Source organism: Copadichromis virginalis, linkage group LG11 (genome assembly GCF_057382275.1).
Source record: "Copadichromis virginalis isolate Kocher_CV1m ecotype Utaka linkage group LG11, C_Virginalis_male_GT1.1, whole genome shotgun sequence".
Lineage (NCBI taxonomy): Eukaryota > Metazoa > Chordata > Actinopteri > Cichliformes > Cichlidae > Copadichromis > Copadichromis virginalis.
In genome coordinates, this window is record NC_140628.1 from 31,397,571 (window position 1) to 31,415,770 (window position 18,200).

An 18,200-nucleotide genomic window follows, 5' to 3' on the forward strand; every position below is an offset into this window, starting at 1 on the left:
AAAATTCTACCAAATAATGATGGAGATGATAGAATACTGGCCGCCATTAAAAAAAAAACTCAAACAGGGGATTATACTCTTCTTTTTCTTTCTTTGACTGGATGGATCCAAAATAGATCAGGATCACAGATTTAGTCCATAGATGCCCAGGTCCAGGTTGGAGTTCATCCTGTCCAGATTCATTCATAACGCCTTACTTTTTCCCAAGCACAACCTGTATTCTTTATTTAAAGTAACTCATTCTCCAAAAAATAGACTCAAATCTTTAAAATCTATAAAAGTGACATTTCCTATAAAATGTTTACCGTTACCAATAAAACTTCAGAGTCATTATAGATTTGGAAAGCTGGCTTGTGAAACACAGTGTAAAGATTTCCAATCAGTCAGCAAAACATTCCTGGTATAGCTGTAAGGTTGCTATTATCTATCAGTGAAGGCTGAGATTAGATTAGATTCTGCAAATCTCATGAAGCATTTTTAGCCAGTAGTGAAAAAAACTAAATTAAATTTTCTCTCTCGCTCACTGTCACCACCCAAAGGAGATGCTATAGAGGTTGGGTGCAGTGTGTATCAACGCCAGCAAATGACGTAGTCATTGGTGGTCTGATGTCTGAATATCAAGGCTGACAACTGGGATATGAAACATCACTTCTCTGGTGGAGAAGGAGCTGATGTTTGAGTGTGAGGTTTAAGATATGACCCATAGATACAGTGAGGTGCACCTCAACACATGGCACGGGCCAGGAACCAGTCTCAACCAGTCTGTAACAAAAACTGTTTTTATTTTTATTTTTTAAACTGAACTGAACTTTATTGAACTTACGATGGTGAACTGTTCTTGAACACGAAACTCTGATCTGAAACGAAACTCTGAAACTCTGAGTTGCTGATCTCAGAGTTAATAAACTCATAGTTTATTTTTACACTCAGTTTGATGAACATGTTTCCTAGAATAGGGACCAGGAAATGTATCTCACTGAACGATGCTGAAGGATATCTCACTTCCTAAACGTGATGAGAGGTCATCACGTTTAGGAAGTGAGAAGTCAATAGGAAGAAGAAGCGCAACAGATATTAAGCAACAATTTCAGGAGAGGAAAACTGAACCCAACTTGAAAAGGTCAAGTCAAATTAAATACAGATATCATTCCCACCCGAGATTGGGATTCCAAGCCCCAAGTGCGATAGAAGGATCGTTGAGTGCATTAGAAACTGACCTTAAAGATAGGATCATGGCCAAGCTTGAAACCTGGATTCCCCCATAGCCGGTTACCAAGACTACGTGAAGTACCCTCAGAAGGTCAACTATATGATGTTAACGCAGCCCCACGGACGATGCCTACAGCCACCATTACCGAGAAATACCAAGGGCTCAGAGAAGAGCTCGAGAAAATGTGGAGCGTGAAGATAACAGTGGTCCCTGGGGTAATCGGAGCACGGTGCAGTGCAGGAACAACATCAGAGATCTCTGTCCAGAAGAGCGCAGTCCTAGGAACAGCTAAGATACTGCACAGGACCCTCAAGCTCCAGGCCTGAACTTGAAGGATAGACCGCCCGTAGGGGCGAGCGGGGAATTTTATATATATTTTACTGTTTTTATTTTTCTGCCATTTATTTCATGGTCCAGGCTTTAACAGGTTAACAGCTGTCATAAGTCCTTTAGTTATTAGTTCCTCTTCTTGGTAACAGAAACTCTGATTTGATATGATCCAGTCTGAGTTGATGAGGTCATTGAGGATGATGATACCATTCCTCATTTTCAGGTCAGACTCTAGCAGTGGGTTAAAGGTCAATTTTTTACTTTTGATATTAAACTAGCTTCTGTAGTAAAATAACATGGTAAAAAAAACCACATACTCCAGACTCAGCTGTTATATGTCTTTTATTTAGAGTGATATTGTATGTGTTCTTTGCACAGAATGGATCACTCATCTTCACACCTAAAACTAGAAAAAGGAAAGAACTAAAAAAGGACAAATGATGTTGAGTTTGTAAAAAGATTGTTGATCAAGTAAGACTACTCAGACTGCATTTTTTGCATTGTTAGACATATAATAGGTTGATAAAGTACAAATAATATGACAGTTCACTGTGAACACAATAGAAATGAAGTACGCAACATATACATGAGCGAGGGGCACTAAACCAATGCACCTTTCTAAAATTAAAACAAAATTTTCTCTTTCCCTCAGAATTTCCCCACGTCAGCATACAGCCTCTCTACAAATACTTCTGCATATTTAAGCTGTTTTGTTTCTATTTATATTGTGCAATATCTGTACTCTTATTAGCAATTGTTGAGAAATGTTATTTTAACTTTGTGTAAAGCACAGCTGTTCTCTCTGTGTTGTGCAAACCAAGTGTTTGCAAATGAGGTGCAAGATTTTAACCTAAGAACGGTAAGGATATATATCACTGTGTGTGTGTGTGTGTGTGTGTGTGTGTGAGAGAGAGAGAGAGAGAGAGAGAGAGAGAGAGAGAGAGAGGGACAGAAAAATGAGATCAGTAAGATTTTCAAAAATTGAAATTTGAAGATATCTCTCCAGATGTTTCATCTGTGAAGCTGATTGTACAGGTAACGCTGGTGATATGGTTTTCAGCTTAAAGGTTAAAGGTCAAAGCTGAGTTGTTTATCTAAGTTACACCAGTCAGATTCTCTGATGTGAAAACAGAGATGTGTCCCATAAGATTTATGTCCATGTGACTCCAGAAACAGATCCCGAACACAGACCTGGAGCAATGCAGGTCAGTATGCTGTCCTGCATTGTGTCCTGCTGTCCCACTGTTAGTGTGGGAATACAGTGCTTGTCACTAAGTCCATGCTTACAGGGGGTCATCTGATTGTTGGGATTTCCTCTCTATTATAAGATCTTTACTTTACAACATAAAACACCTTGAGGTGACTATTGGGATTTTGCGCCATATAAAGTGAGAGTCAACTGCACTGTACAGGATGATTCACTGGTGATGCTCTGCTGTGTGGAGAGCTGACTTTTTTCTCTAGAGAAAAAACAAAATAAGTGAGGTGGATCTGGAGATTCCTCTATATTTCTCTATATTGAGCCAGATAAACTAGGACAGAATGGTGGAGGTCTGTAAGTACCTGGCAGAAGAAGCTGTTGCCAATAAGAGTAAGTGGATGCTCATTAAAATGGCAGAAGAGAAACTAGAAGAGGCAGAAAAAGCAATCAAGCTAATCCAAGAACTGTTATCTTTTATGAATGGCAACTCAGAGAGACAACCTCAGCAGAAGGAGCTGCTACCTAAACTAAATAGCTAAGCTCAATAGAAAGCAGGATCTAAAAAGCCATTGAGGAACATTATAGTGCAGACCTAGTCCTGAAAACTCTTATTATCTTAAGAAACAGAAATTTCAGTAAAATGAATTCATTACAATTTATACATTAATTTCAATTTTATTGTATTTCAATCACTTCAACGGTCTTTCCATTGTCAAATGAAGAGCCTACAATATCAGACAGAAAATATAACATATACACACCATTTGTCTTCACATCACTTCAACAGCATTCAGCACTTACTGGCTCATTGTATTGCCATTAATTCATTGCTTTCCTGCTGGTTCAAATGTGCATATATTAGTAAACAGTAATATACGGTAAATAAAGAAGGAAGTTCCTTAGAAAGATCAAATGCATTAATGAGCTTAAAGAAGAAAAGAAAAAAAACTTTCCCTCTTTTGGCATGACGTCATTTCATCTGCATAGAGCTTGTCTGCGAACACTTCTGCATATTTAAGCTTTTTTTGTTCCTATTTTGTTGTGCAGTATCTCTACTGTTAATAGCAAGCTTAACACTCTAACTTTATTTGTGCACTTTATATACCAGAACCATATGGTTCTTAGGTGTAGAAATGTTATTTTATACACACACATACTTCGGTAAATGAATGTTTGCATAGTTCCTGCTGTTGTATGTAAAGGCGTGATGTTCATAACGTGTGATGAGAGATTCTTTATCTCAATCAACTCCACAATAAAACATTCCTCAAATTTCATCAGTAACATCATTCACAGTGGCGTACACTCTCTCCTTTCCCATTTTTAACTCCTTTTCTGGTTCACGGTATTTCATCTCCATCTCCACTACCATCTCGTCCTCTTTGGCCTCCAGCATTTCACCTTCCTCTTCAGCATCATCTTCCCGTTCCTCGACTGCTTTCTTAATTTCAGCATATACTGTCTTTGTGCTCTCTTGCCTCCTTGCTGCCTCTCTGGCACCATTTCTTTTCAACAAGGAAAAATTAATGTCAGCATACTCCACTTCTTTTGGCCCGCTGTTTGAGTTAAGAGTCAGATTGTCCTGTAATTCTTGACCATCATAGACCTGTTAGGTACAAAGTAAAGAGTCAGTCACTTGCGTCTGTCTGGTATTTTTACATTTTGCTATGCATACAGAACAAAATTCTTCTTTTACTTTTTTTTTCTTTATCAGTTTGGTGTAAGAATTGAACCTTTAGTTACTGACAGTTACTGGTTGTAATCTTTCACAATGTACTTTGCATTTTATGTTTGCTTGTTTTGTTCTTTTTGTGTCTTTTTGGTATTGTTGATTAAACAGAGCTTTAATGTCTATATATGCCTGCGGTGTGTTTAAAAGGGAATGATTCTTTAGCAGAGTTATTCCTTCTCAGACTCCAGAACAGTCCCTCCAAAGAGCAGATCGTTTTGTGCCAGTTAATTAACTGTTTTCAGTAGATTTTGTCTTTTAGCGAGATTATCCAAAACCTCCCTCTCTGAACTGAATTAAACGCAACAAAAAATGAAGGCTGATCTTATAAATGGAACCAAATAATTGTGGCATGAATCTGACCCAATTCATATAGTGTAACATTGTAGAACCTTGGATCAGGATGTGAAAAAAATATATATTAACAGGTGTTAGTGTCACACAGTGGAAATTTGTATTTGTCTTTTATAATTGATTTTTATTGTTTATTTGTGTGTGGTTTTTATTTGCATGATTTCATTCTGATTTGTCTGTTTTTAAAAGCAATGCCACGAGGGAAGCCGCAGTGGAATCGAGTGACAGACTCAAGTGCAGAGTGCGAGCTGAGCTGTGGTGTGACTAGCTTAGTGGAGGGGCAAGATGAGGATAGGAGGGATCTCCTCATCCACCTGGGACGTGGTCCCCACTGTGGAAGGGCAATTTCTCTCCTGGTTGTAAGCACATAAGGAACATTAGTCCTGGGTTGTGGGACAGTTGCATCGCGGGACTGGGTGATATTTTAGTGTACAAAGAATATTTGTTTTGTTAAAACTTTGTTCATCTATTCCTGTTGAATTTTAGTGTCTACATTAGCAGACAGGTCTTCCAGCAGAAACTGCATGAATGTTTCTGCATGAAGGAGAGTTTTAATAAACTCTCGATTATTCTCAGCAACATAACAGGAAGTGTCTTTACAAAATAAAATCTTGACTGATGACAAATGAGAGCATACATATTAACTAACTAAAAAGCAAGTATATTAAAAAAAAAAGCCAAATGAACATAAATACCAGTTTATCATCTTGATGTGTCCTCATCTCCAAACTTCTGGAAGTCTTTTGTTTGTTTCTGGAGAAAAGAGTAATTTTATAGTAAAAAAGTAATTACCTATCTATCCATCCATCCATCCATCCTAATAATAGTTATAAAAGTAAATGCTGTACCTGTAGCAATGTTTGGCCAAACAGCAAAGGACTGCTGAAAAAAGTACCCCAGTCAAAAAGGCAATAGTGACTTTCAGGTATGCCAGCCTGACACCAGATGATTGCTCTATAACCAAAGGAAACGACATAAAAAAAGCTTAATACATTTTCTTTATATTACATAGAGTAAATGGAAAAAACTAACTAATCAATGTCTGATTACAAAGATATTGATATTATTTGATATAGAAAGTGGTAGTGGTGATAATTTGAAAAAGCACATACCATGTTTTTCAGACAAGTTTTGATGGATAAGGAGGATTTCTCTTTCTTCTCCATTTCCATTGTTACTCACACATTCAACAGTGCTGTTGCCATGGCTTTTTACAGTTAGACTGATAATGCTGTTGACTGTGTGGTTTGACACAGTAGTAATGACAGAGTACTCAGTGTGGTTCTTCAGTAGCGGCCAATTGATAGTAGGTAAAGGAAACCCTTCACTGATACACACACAGGTCAAAACCTCTGACTGAAGCACACATCCAGAGCCCTTCTGTATCTTTGAAAACCCTGTAAACACATGATCATAATCATAAAACAAGGGAAAGTTAACCCAAAATATAAACTTCAGATTCAAGGTTAAACTACTCACAAGACACAGTGACATTGAGATAAGATGTAAGAGTCATGTATAAATATTCTGCTGTACAGATATACTGTCCAGAATGTTATAAACATGTTATAAACAGAATTATAAACAACAAGTGTAGCAGATCCAGTGTCACTGTGCAATTCACTGTAGGTTCCACTATGAATGTCTGTGTTGGAACTACGTTTTTTTTCACACAATAAGACCTGGGGGGAAACGTTCAAACGTGCAGGTCAGACTCAGAACATCTCCCTCCTTCACAGTTGTATTTCCAATGATGTGAAGGTTCCTTGTATCTAAAAACCACATTTAAGTGGTTCATTCAAAGAACACTGTCATACAAACATTATACTATGGAAATGTGTAATGATACCCTGTACAGCTGTGTAGACATGAACATGTAAGAAAAGTAGTGTGTTGATGCTAGAACAATAATAAGAAGCACAAAATAATCCGGGGGTTTCTCTGTGAATTTTGCATTCCCGTTGTAACAGTCACAATTGTGTGGTGTTTCTTTAAGGCAACCTAAGTCAGGGGTTTATGATGTCATTAGTATGAGCCACTGCCCTATCTGTGAACTGTCACTACCCGATCCGTACCGGAAACCCGATCAGTACCACGCATGTGCGAAAGGTGTCTATTTCCGCTCGAAGCAGTTTACAATAGTTACAGGTCAGAGTATCTGTTAAGATGTTAACAATAATACGTATCTCTTAAAATGTTAGAATAGAATAGAATAGAATAATCCTTTAATTGTCCCACAAGGGAAAATGTCGGCAATAATGAAACATTTCAATATAATGTAGACAAAAACAAAAAATCAAAAGATAGTTACGGATCAGGGCTCCCCGTTCTCTTCTTCTTCTGTTTCGTTTAATGGCAGTTTACGCCCCAATGTACGAGGATACTGTCACTTGCTGACCGAGCAAATGAGCCCTATTGTAAACTGAACTTGCATCATTACAAATCATGTTCATGTATGCGTGTTACATTTGATTTAGTGATAGTCGAATGTGTTTCTGCTTGTCTGTGTGGAGAGGATTGTTGGAATAGTGATGATGATGTCCCCTATCACTGTCATTTGTCAGTAAACACTTAATCTGGCTGATGAATCTTCACATGACACATAACTAAGTCTGTATTATTAAGTCTGTAATTAGGCACCATTCTTCTTATTTTATGGCGCTGTTGTTCCGTTGAGGAGAAATGCATGAATTTGTTTGTATATGGAGGTATCCATTGTTTAAATATCCCGGGCAGTCGAAAAAGAGGCAGAGCTGTCGAGAAATGCTAGGAGCTAACTGGGCGCTAACCGTGTCATTCAAATATATTAAATGTCGCAATGTTGGCAAAGAGAGGAAGTGACGTAAGATTTGCGCATGTGTGGTACTGACCGGGTTTCTGGTACAGATCGGGTAGTGACATGAACAACATGTTTGCACGCGAGTGCATGGAAAGAGACAGACTTTATATATTTTACCTCTTCAGGAACTTTTGCAATGTTACGGGTTGTATGAACACTGTGTGTCATGTTTCGTAGGCAACAGCCGTTCAACCGGGCCTTGTATGGTTGATGAAGAAAAGGTGCATTAAAGGATATGCTGTGGAATTCCCAGTTTCAGTGTGATTGCGTATTTTTCCTACTATCCGGCTAAGGTTTCTACCGCCTCCTCTCAACCAATGAACACAATTCAACGTTACACTGTGGCAGGGCAGGTGCTTGCTCAGATTTGAGGTTTAATTTTTCACTGTAGAAAGTTTTTTTCCCACGCTGAGTGTACAGTGGACACTAATGTTTCTGTCACTTTTTACGGAATTAAACAAAGTAATCTCAGTACTTCCGAGCTTTAAATGCTGCATGGTCGTACTCTCTCCCACCCTCCATATAATCCATTGTTCATCTACACACGTCTGTTGCTGCTATGGACGTTGCACGCTCGCACATCATTGTCATGAGATACAGTAAACCAATTCAGCTTTTTTTGGAATATTAATCCCTTACTTTACTCGTTACTTGAAAAAATAATAGCTTTACAGTAATGTATTACTTTTAACGTGTTACTGCCCATCTTTGTTTGTAACACTATATACCTACTGTCAAGTGCCACAAATACCAACAGCTTTTAAAATGTTTATTGTAGAATGTGATCAGTAAATTCAAATGGTTCTTGAATGCACATTTGTAATTTTTTGTTTGTCAGGAATGTTCATTTTATTGTATATTTTACATTGTCTGCATTTTATTCAATATGTATTTTTTTGTTTGCTTTTTAGTGCTAGCAGTCAAGGCCAACAATCTAAAAATGTCTACAAATTTGACTGCACAATGCACAATGTTGACAATGCACGGTTGTCCGATGGAGGAAACTGTGCCAAGAATACTTTTTCTGCGCGATGTTGCACGATGTTGTGTACTTACATATCACGGTTACATTGGTGTCTTTCTTCAGGACACTGTCCATGTATTTTGCTGTACAGATGTACTGTCCAGAATGTTCTGCTGTTGCATTTGGGATGACTAGTGTAGCAGATCCAGTGTCGTTATGATGGTTTGCCTTGGAACCTAATTTAGACCACATAATAAGAGATGGAGGGAAACTTTCAACACTGCAGGTCAGATTCAGGACATCTCCCTCCTTGATAGTTGTGTTTCCAATGATTTGAGGTATCCTTTTATCTGTTGAAGAAATGGCAATATTTTGTTTAAGATAAGAAATTAGAAAATAACTCAAAGAATGATTAAATATAAGCAAACTTTGTTTTAAAAGAAATACAGACGTAACCTTTACTGTGCATATAAACCTCAGATAATAAGGTTAACGTACTTACAAGACACAGACACATTCAGATATAATGTAAGAGTCATGTTCAAATATTTTGCTATACAGACGACCTGTACAGAATAATCTTTTGTCACATTATAAACAACAAGGAGCAGCATTAGCATTAGCACAAGTTTAAAAACACTGCAATCAACCCACCCATTGTCGCACTGAAACTCCACAGCTATCCTCATCCTAAGTTGTTGTGCAAATTCATCCTACATAAGTATGCAGTAGGTGTGCATGGCCGCTTTAAGAATATTTGAGTCCATTGAAACCAGATTTTGCACATCCAGCATGTAAAAGCCTTTATTCTGGTGATTTTCACACACGTATTGTGGTCTAAAACTCTGGTCTTTCACAGTAAACCGGGAGACCACTGTGTGAGGCAAGCTACTACTGACTAACCTTTCACTACAATCAGCAAGTAAATAAGCTTAGCACTGTACTAGATGACCTTCCTCTTTCCCAACATGTTAGATGCAGAGAAAACAGTATGAAAAGTCATTAATAACTCCTTTAGTACATTAAAAATGAAAGCTGTGACGATGATGGTGAGGGGACGGCAGCTGTGCCGACTTCCAGTAACATAAAACAGGCAAGCTGATCAGTTGCAGGCTTAGCCAACACTTTCTGATCAGCATCTATGAAAATGTCTGAATGTTATGTTTAAACGGCTTTTTTGCCAACATTCGACCTTCATTTTTCATTCCTAATTTTAATCCTACCTGTAGATATTAACGCTAATCAAGCTTTTTATTCAGCTCACTTTTTTGTAATGGATATATTTTTGTATACTTACAAAAACCAGATGTAGGCTTGTGTTTCTGCTAGAAATATATTCCGTCCAAAAGCATAAAGCTGTGTACTCACATATCACTGTGACGTTGACTTTGTCCTTCAGGGTATTGTTCATATATTTAGCTGTGCAGACGTATTGTCCAGCATCTCCTGCTGTTACATTGATGATAACAAGATTGGCTGATCCAGTGTCAATGTGAAGCGTTTCATTGTAACCAAGTTTAGACCAAATAATCAGAGATGGAGGGAAACTGTGAACATTGCAGGTCAGATTCAGAGCCTCACCGTCCCTGACAGTTGTAACACCAGTGATGTTAACCTCCTTCACATCTATGAAACAAATACACATAAATCCCAGTCATGTAGTTTCCATAACTCCAAAATTCTTGCAAGTGAAAAGATGATCCTGTAAAATAAAATAGATTTTAGGGGGGAAAGTCAACTTAAGGTTGTAAAAGTACTCACAGTTTACATTCAAACCTGAAGTCTTTTGTGCAGTCGCGTCACCTGTGAAGCGGATTTTACAGGTGACATTGGTGTTGTGGTGTTCAGCTGAAGGGTTAAAGGTCAAAGTTGACACATGTCTTTGTGTGAAAGGAGTCAGACCCTCAGTCTTAAACACAGTGCTGTTTCCTGTAATGTAAGATTCAGTCCCTCCTTCTCCTCTCCATGTCCAGGTGATTTGAGGAACAGATCCAGAGCAGAGACCAGGAGCAGTGCAGGTCAGTGTGGCCTGCTGTCCCTCTGTCAGTGTGGGAATCATTACTGTAGGCTTCTGTTCAATACCTAATGGAAATACTGGGCATTAATGAAATCACATAAACTGTCTGAAGTTTAACTACTTGGATGTGGGCTCAGATAATAAAATATTTGGTAAAATGGTTAATGGCAAACACAGGTTTTACCAGGAACTGCTGCAGTTCCTACTAGCTACCAGCTAGAGGTTAACAATTTCCTAAAATGAATGAATACTTCATTAAGACCAAAAAAAATACAAAATATGTTGTTGTAGATGACTTAATATCGTGTTTCTACATGATTGTTCTTGGAATAACTTTTCATACCTTTAATAGAAACAGTTACTTTTTGACTGAATGTGAATCCACCTTGTTGTCCATTCAGTTCACCAGTAACTCTGAGCTGATAAAATCCAGAATCAGACTCTTTCAGATCATTAATGATGATGCTGCAGTTTTTCTGACTCACATCAGGTTCCAAACGTGAGACTCGTCCTTTAAACCCAGACTGAACTTTTTCATTGTTCTTGTTGCTGTGAAATGTTATGTCAGCATCACTACATTTTTTAGACGCTTCGCATTTGTACCAAACTGTATGTTTGGGTGTAAAGTTAGCAGCAGTAGTGAAAGAACACGGGATCACAACACAGAGTCCAGCCTCTGCTGTAAGTTCTCGCTCACTCAGAGTCACACAGTTTCCTTTGCCTCTACAGTGTTGTCGTCTCCAGACTGAGGCACCTGTTAATGCAAAGGGAAAGATGAAAGGTTTCACATTTCTTATCTTATTATATGTGCAGTTAACAAAAGATTTATTTATGACATACAAGTCAACAGATAGCAATGGCACTGTTAAATTATGTGTGAGTGTGAATAAATGCTTTTTATCTAGATTCATGTCATGAAAATAGTTTCACACACAGATATATACAAAAATCATATTGGCAGAAATACAGGTTTACAAATTAGCAGACGCAAACCTTTGTCAGCACTGCTGCCTCTTACAGAGAAAAACAGAGTTGACCAGATGAGAACAAACATCCTGGATATTCGATGCGCAACACGTTCAGTCTCTCCTTCCACAGAATAACTAATCAAGATGATAAAGCAAATTAAAGAAGTATAAAGGAATTAAAACAAAATTTAAAACACAAGAAAAGTCTTCTTCTCACAACTCAGTAAATGATGTCACATGCTTAGTTATGTAGTAATTGACCATAAAGATCTTTATGGTAAAAATCTTTGTGATATCTATTTCTGAAACATTAACCTCCTAAGACCTGAACTCTTCCACGGCATGCATTTTTAATTTCTCTTTGATATTTGGGATATATTTGCCCGATGAATGTAAAAACAAAGAATTACTAGATTTTTTTAACCTTATTTTTGTTTTTAAGAAAAATAAAAGCCACATATGAGGCTATTCGTTTAAAATGTTGATAGAACAGTAGCAGTATAATGTCATCGTAAGTGGATATCAGGCCCTTGTAGAGCAAAATTTTGTATTTTGGTCTAAATAACCCAAAATGTGATGTCCACATATGTGGACACCAGGTCCTAGGAGGTTAATTAATGAAAAAAAAAAGATCCCTACAGAGTAAAAATACCCCTCATATCATAAATATATGTATATTGTCAACCATATTTAATGAATGCATAAGATCTCTTAATTTTGCCAGCACTGCTATAAATATGAAAACCTTTACATTCAGATTTACATTTTTAAAAAGATATTTTGAAATATATTAAACAGTTTACGTGTTTCGTCTTGTTCTTCGTCAGTCTTCTCTCCACACTGATATCTGCTGCCTTTTTGGAGCTGAAGTTTCTCTTCCTCTCTTTTCTGTTTCTTCCTTTTTCCTGCAACAACATTTCAGAAAGTTTGTCACCACCCCCATAAGCACTACAACAGATACAATTATTATCTTATATCACACAATGTATGTTTTATATTTTTATCACAAAATGTCAGTCAGTGGGTATTTCTATTCCTCAAAAATCTTGCCATCCTAAGAAAATGAGACCCCCGTAGTGGTACGAAATAAAGTTTCTTACACTCCGCTCTGTTTTATTTATATAGTGCTCTTTACACAGCAAGTTAAAGACCAGAATATTAGAGTGAAAACCTGACTTGTCATTTAGGCTGTTTTTACATTACTCCAACATTACTGATACTTTACTCAACAAAGATTACATTAAGTTTAATTTCATTTAAATTAAATGCATTAAAGAGCTTACAGAACTCGAAAGACAAGCCGTCTCAGCATTTCAACAGTTTGTCTGATAACACTTCTGTTTTTTTCAAGGTTTGTTCCATTGCTGTGGACTCTTATTTTAACACTGAATAAGACACGGTTGAGTTCTCTGTATTTATGAAAACAGAGAACATGCAAGATTTTAATCTATGAATCATTCAGCAGTTTGTTAACGGTGACTCTACAAAGCTGGATCCACAGATTGCCAACATTATGTGGATTAAAAATAACGCAGTCTTTTTTTTTTTGCATTTAAAAATAGCTTTTTGGTGTCATGCAGGTCAACAAACTGCTTTTCTTCTGAATTTGAATCTTGCATTAAAGCGTAAGCTCAACTTCGCAGAGTGGTCTGAGCATCTAAATATATAATTCTGTGAAAACTTGAGTACAGACAAGATGAAAGAGCCTAATGGAGCTCAAGTACTGATAGCTGAGGCAGTATTATTGGCCTTAACCTGCTGAGTCATACTTGATAGAAACAAGTGATATCATTTAAAGAGACGAGATCCAACTGTTTACGTCCCAGAAAGAACAGAAATGGCAGAAAAAACATCATCTGTAATCCAGCTTTGCATGTAAAATCCCATCACGTCTTACAGCTTTCATTATAGAGGCAAGTTTAAAAAGATACTGGGCCTGTTTTGGGTTAACGTGTAGCCTTAGTTTCAAAGAATAATATCAAATAATATCTGTTTAAATCATCAAGTAATTAAGCAAAGTCTGGGGTGACTAAATAGGTCCTAGCTTCTTTTTATAATAGTTTCCATAAAGTTTGATAGACAGAACAGTCTAATACACTGGGAATAAGAAAACTGAATTGTTGGATATGGGAGGTCTTAATCTTGCAGTCTGTGAAATATTAAACATACAGTTCATAGCCAGAAATCGTTAAAATATCAAGTAAGAAAACTAGTGCTCTGAAGTTGGTGATAAGTGTGATAACCTGTGGATATGACGCACAAGCCGTGCTGAACAGTGTCTACACTGAGACCATCTGGAAAGCATTTTCATCATTAATCGATAAGCAGATATTTGTAGTCATTTTTAGTCCTTTGTTGGAAAAGTATCAGGAAATTCTGCCAAATGCCTGACTTGGTGAGATCATTGATGATGATGCTGTAGCAGTCAGACTCTGATTCCATTATCGATGTCACGTAGCGATTCTCATTAACTCAGCAGTTTATGAAAAATAAAGACTGCTCGTACTGCACTGACTGCATTATTAAACATATATCAGCTTGGTAAAGTATGAACAATGACATTTCATGTTAGATGCAATACAGATGTTGCATGTAAAGTGTACTTAAGTATTAATTTTATTATTACAAAGTCTGTATTGACAGTTGAGTACATACATTTTACATGTAATCTTATATTCATGCATCCATGTACGAAAAGATACAACTTCTGTTACAGAAGTGCATAAATTGTTGCAAATTAAGAAACATATGTCTCTATTCCAGTACATGGACGTTTGTCTTTTGTGATGATGTCTATAAATATTTATACACATATATACATATGTGGCATCACTGTACACACAGCATCTGACAACTTCCCATTCTCACTTAAATGTACTAAAATACGACTCTGAAAGACTGCAGAGTTTCTCTCTCGGTCAGTTAAAATTAGCTCACATGTTCACTGCTGAAACTGCTAACATGACAGAAAGCAAAAATGTGCTGTAGTTGTAACTGAGTGGTTTTCTCCATTACAGCCACTGTGTTTGGTCAAGTTGTTTTATGATGAAAATGTTTTGACTTATTACCTAAAATCGATTAAAGCAGCATAGTGATGTATACTGTAGCAGACAGAATTTATAATAAAGATTAGTGTAAATTGAACAGGAACAGAGGGCCTCAGTGTAGAGCTCCACCACACAGTTAAGCTATTTTGGGCCTCTGACCATCCTGGATACTCATAGGTAAGGTGGCTTTTATTTCAGAAACACATATATTTTCAAATTGAGTGTTATGGTGGATTATGCTGCTCCCCACTACTCCTGGAGTGGTTTGAATGTTGTTACACTGTGATGCTGTCTAATTACACACAAAGGTTGATGTCAGTGTTGTCCTGAACACTTTCCCTCCTGCACATTCGTCATATATGCTGTATACATACAGATGTAAGTAGAATATTCAAATATCTCTGTAGGTCCAGAGAATGCATATCTCGACATATCTCAGCATTAATATTATCATAAACACCACAATTGTAATTATAAGCCAAAAACTGTAGATGATACTAAATAATACAGTCTAACCTGAGAAGAGATACTAGCTGAACCGTCATAGTTTTATCATTAGAAAGTCAGACACTGCCCTCTGCTGGATTCAACAGATGACACATAAGCCACTCTAACGCCTGTTTCAGCATAAATTGCCCTAATAACAAAGAAATGTGGAACCAGCAGGTCTCTGTAATTTTACCTCAAGCCAGGTCTGTGTGTATAACTTGGAATATGATTTATTGTGTTCATTGCACATTTTTATACAAATACTCAACCATCCACACCAAAAACATGGTGTGGTGTAACATTAATTATGACGAGTGATACACGATTATGTCCTTCACATCTAGGAAAAACCCCATAAACTCAACAATCGCGCTTGCAGAGCTCCCCTAATTTATCGTTTGTTTTTGTTTTTTTACTGAGACAGAAAAAATATATAAAATAGTAAAATGTTCAAAATTCAGAATCAAAGATTCCTCTACAGTTGTTTCACACATGAATCTGTGAATTTTACAACTAATGTTGGTGATGTGGATTTTCAGTTGAAAGGTTAAAGGTCAAAGGTGAGCTGTGTGTCTGTGTTACAGCAGTCTGATTCTCTGACTTCAAAACAGTAATGCTTCCTATTTTTTGTAGGATACGGGCTATTTCAGAAACAGATCCAGAACACAGACCTGGAGCAGTTCAGGTCTTTGTGGTTTAGCTCACTGGTTTAGCAGACACTCATATGTGTTATGGCTGGAATGCAATGTCCCGGGTTCAAGCAGTCCTGTTTGTCCTTGCTTTGTGTCCTCCCCTGTTTCCTCTTTACTGCTAGGCTGTCAACAAAGGCAGAAAGCCCAAAATTAGATTAAAAGCAGTTTTTACTTCAGCATATATTTTCTTTCAGCAAGGAGGTTGGGCTTTTTTGTAGTGTCTACATGTCATGCTGTCTGTAAATATAAAAGCTGGAAAAGTTTTGAATGCTTTCTGATAAAACTTTGTAGGGGTGTAGAGTGAAGTCATGCTAATAAGCCATTAAAATGTACATCCACCAAGTTCTTGAAGGTCAATTTTATTGAAAATGGTTGAACATGGACCAAAAGGCTCATAGGTTAGAGACTATTATTCTTACAGGTGTGGTGTGTATTGTCAACATATAGAAATGACCGTATAAAATTGAAAACATCATGCTATGTTTGACCTCTGACCTCTCCTTCAAGCTCTGTAGATTGATCTAAAGGTTAAAGCAGTGGTTCCCAAACGTTTTTCGCTGGACCCCCTTTGTTTTACAGAAAAATATTCGCGCCCCCCCCCTCGCGCGCGCACACACGCACGCACTAACACGTCCTCCAACCACACACACCCATATTTTGCTCAATTGCGGTTTATTTCACACCTCAAACATTTAGTAAACAATTAAGCAAATACAAGTAATCTGCAATAAATTACAGGTAGTAAGAAAATAAACTATTAACTCTTTTACGCTACGTCCGCACCTACACAGATATTTTTGAAAACGCAGCTGTGTCGTCCACACGTAAACGCCGTTTGGAATCACCGAAAACGAAGATTTTTAAAACTCATTTTTTGCGTTTGCGTGTGGACGAGGAATACAGAGTTTGTCATGCAACGTCAAAGGTATGTGCCTGTTTTCACGTCAGCTGTGCGCCACGTTATTGTTTACATGAAAGGAATTGCAGAATGGCACATAGTCAGATTAACAGTATTTTGTCTCTATCTTCAGGTTTTACACGCTTACATATAAACACGTATAAACACGTGATTATTTTACATGTAGTTGTTTTTTCCTGTGTAATAATATTCAACATTGCTGTCAATACATTTTAAAAAAATGCCTCTCTGTGCAAAATGGGTTCAAAAAGATAAACAGCTGTAGAATACTGTTTGTCCGGGATTTAGACAGGGGGAACAAATCGTGGCAGGATCAGCCTGATGTTATTTGTATCCCGCTGTAACTTTACTGTATAAAGAGCTAACATCTCCAAAATGTCAGGAGTAGTTAGTCATTACAAGAAGTGTTTGTGAACTAAAAATCAAGAATGTGGGATGTTGTTTGTCCGTGATGTGGAGAGCTCAGCGGTGCTCCCCACGAAGGGAAAACCAATTTTGCAGGGGAGACCTACCTCGGCACTTGTGCAGGTGAAACCAAAGGGAAGTTATGCTTCACCACATTTTCTAGTCTTTGGCTTAGAATGAAGTTGGTTTGGAAACATATTCAGCTATGCTTCATCTCCTGCTTTGCGTTTGTGTAGGCCCCCATGCTAGCAGTGTCCAAGCGTTGTTTTTTGTTTTTTGCCTTTTCATGCCACGCCCCCCCTGCAATGGCTCTGCGCCCCCCCGAGGGGGTGGGCCCCACACTTTGGGAAGGTCTGGGTTAAAGCGATAACAATGGTATATATGTCCAGATTTTTGTTGCAATTATTTGTATTGACAACACATAGGCATATATAAAGATTGATAAATGGAAATTCTAAATATCGTGTTAGTTTGGACCCTTTCTTCATTAAGGTGAAAGTTTCATTATGTCAGACTTTCATAAAACACATTTTATCTTTAAAACTATGCTAAAAAGTCTACTGCCTTTGTTTGCATTGGGACCATTTAGGAAATGATACACTGTTATATGGGAATTCTAAATATGACTGTAGTTTGCATCTAAATATCCTATCAATTTTCCCCTCTGATCTCACTTTTACATTTCACATTTGTTGTTATTTAAAGTTGGCCCCAGTTGTACTCTACATTTAAAGAATGTTTTACAAAGAGGAAGAAAATGAGCTGCCTGTTGCGTTAGAAACATACTGCAGTATTTCATGTCCAGTTACTTGTAAATCAATTCATATTATGCATTACATATTCATACATATGTTTATATACAAATTACACCACTATTCCCTTAAAAGTGAATACTCTCCAGCAAGTGAGCTGCCTTGGCAGAGGTTTGTAGTTTGCAGTTTTGAGGTTTGTGCTTTTTGTTAATATTAAAATAAAAATTGTTCAAAAACCCTTGGCTGCCGTACTTGAATCAGTTACGTTTGTGTCAAGTGATACT

At 37.3% G+C, this 18,200-nt stretch overlaps 1 protein-coding gene across 1 annotated transcript; it reads right to left on the reverse strand.

Annotated features, from left to right (window-relative positions):
- Positions 1-3,415: 3,415 nt before the first annotated feature.
- On the reverse strand, positions 3,416-12,504 carry LOC146699074 (sialic acid-binding Ig-like lectin 5). Its single transcript, XM_085472004.1, has 10 exons — positions 12,416-12,504; positions 11,638-11,747; positions 10,988-11,398; positions 10,389-10,709; positions 9,996-10,253; positions 8,720-8,977; positions 5,937-6,221; positions 5,673-5,778; positions 5,520-5,577; positions 3,416-4,347 (listed from the first exon to the last, which is right to left on the reverse strand). The coding sequence occupies exons 2-10, from the start codon at positions 11,696-11,698 to the stop codon at positions 4,009-4,011; spliced, it is 2,097 nt and encodes a 698-aa protein (XP_085328130.1). The 5' UTR covers positions 11,699-11,747; positions 12,416-12,504; the 3' UTR covers positions 3,416-4,008.
- Positions 12,505-18,200: the final 5,696 nt, after the last annotated feature.

What these genes read in the sequence shown, in the direction of transcription:
- LOC146699074 (XM_085472004.1), bottom strand. Translation starts at nt 11,698, where the DNA reads ATGTTTGTTCTCATCTGGTCAACTCTGTTTTTCTCTGTAAGAGGCAGC. An exon ending in CACCAATGTAACCGTGATAT is followed by an intron (nt 6,222 to 8,719) that starts GTAAGTACACAA and finishes ATGTGTTTACAG; the next exon opens with GGTTTTCAAAGATACAGAAG. An exon ending in TTGGCCAAACATTGCTACAG is followed by an intron (nt 5,578 to 5,672) that starts GTACAGCATTTA and finishes TCTTTTCTCCAG; the next exon opens with AAACAAACAAAAGACTTCCA.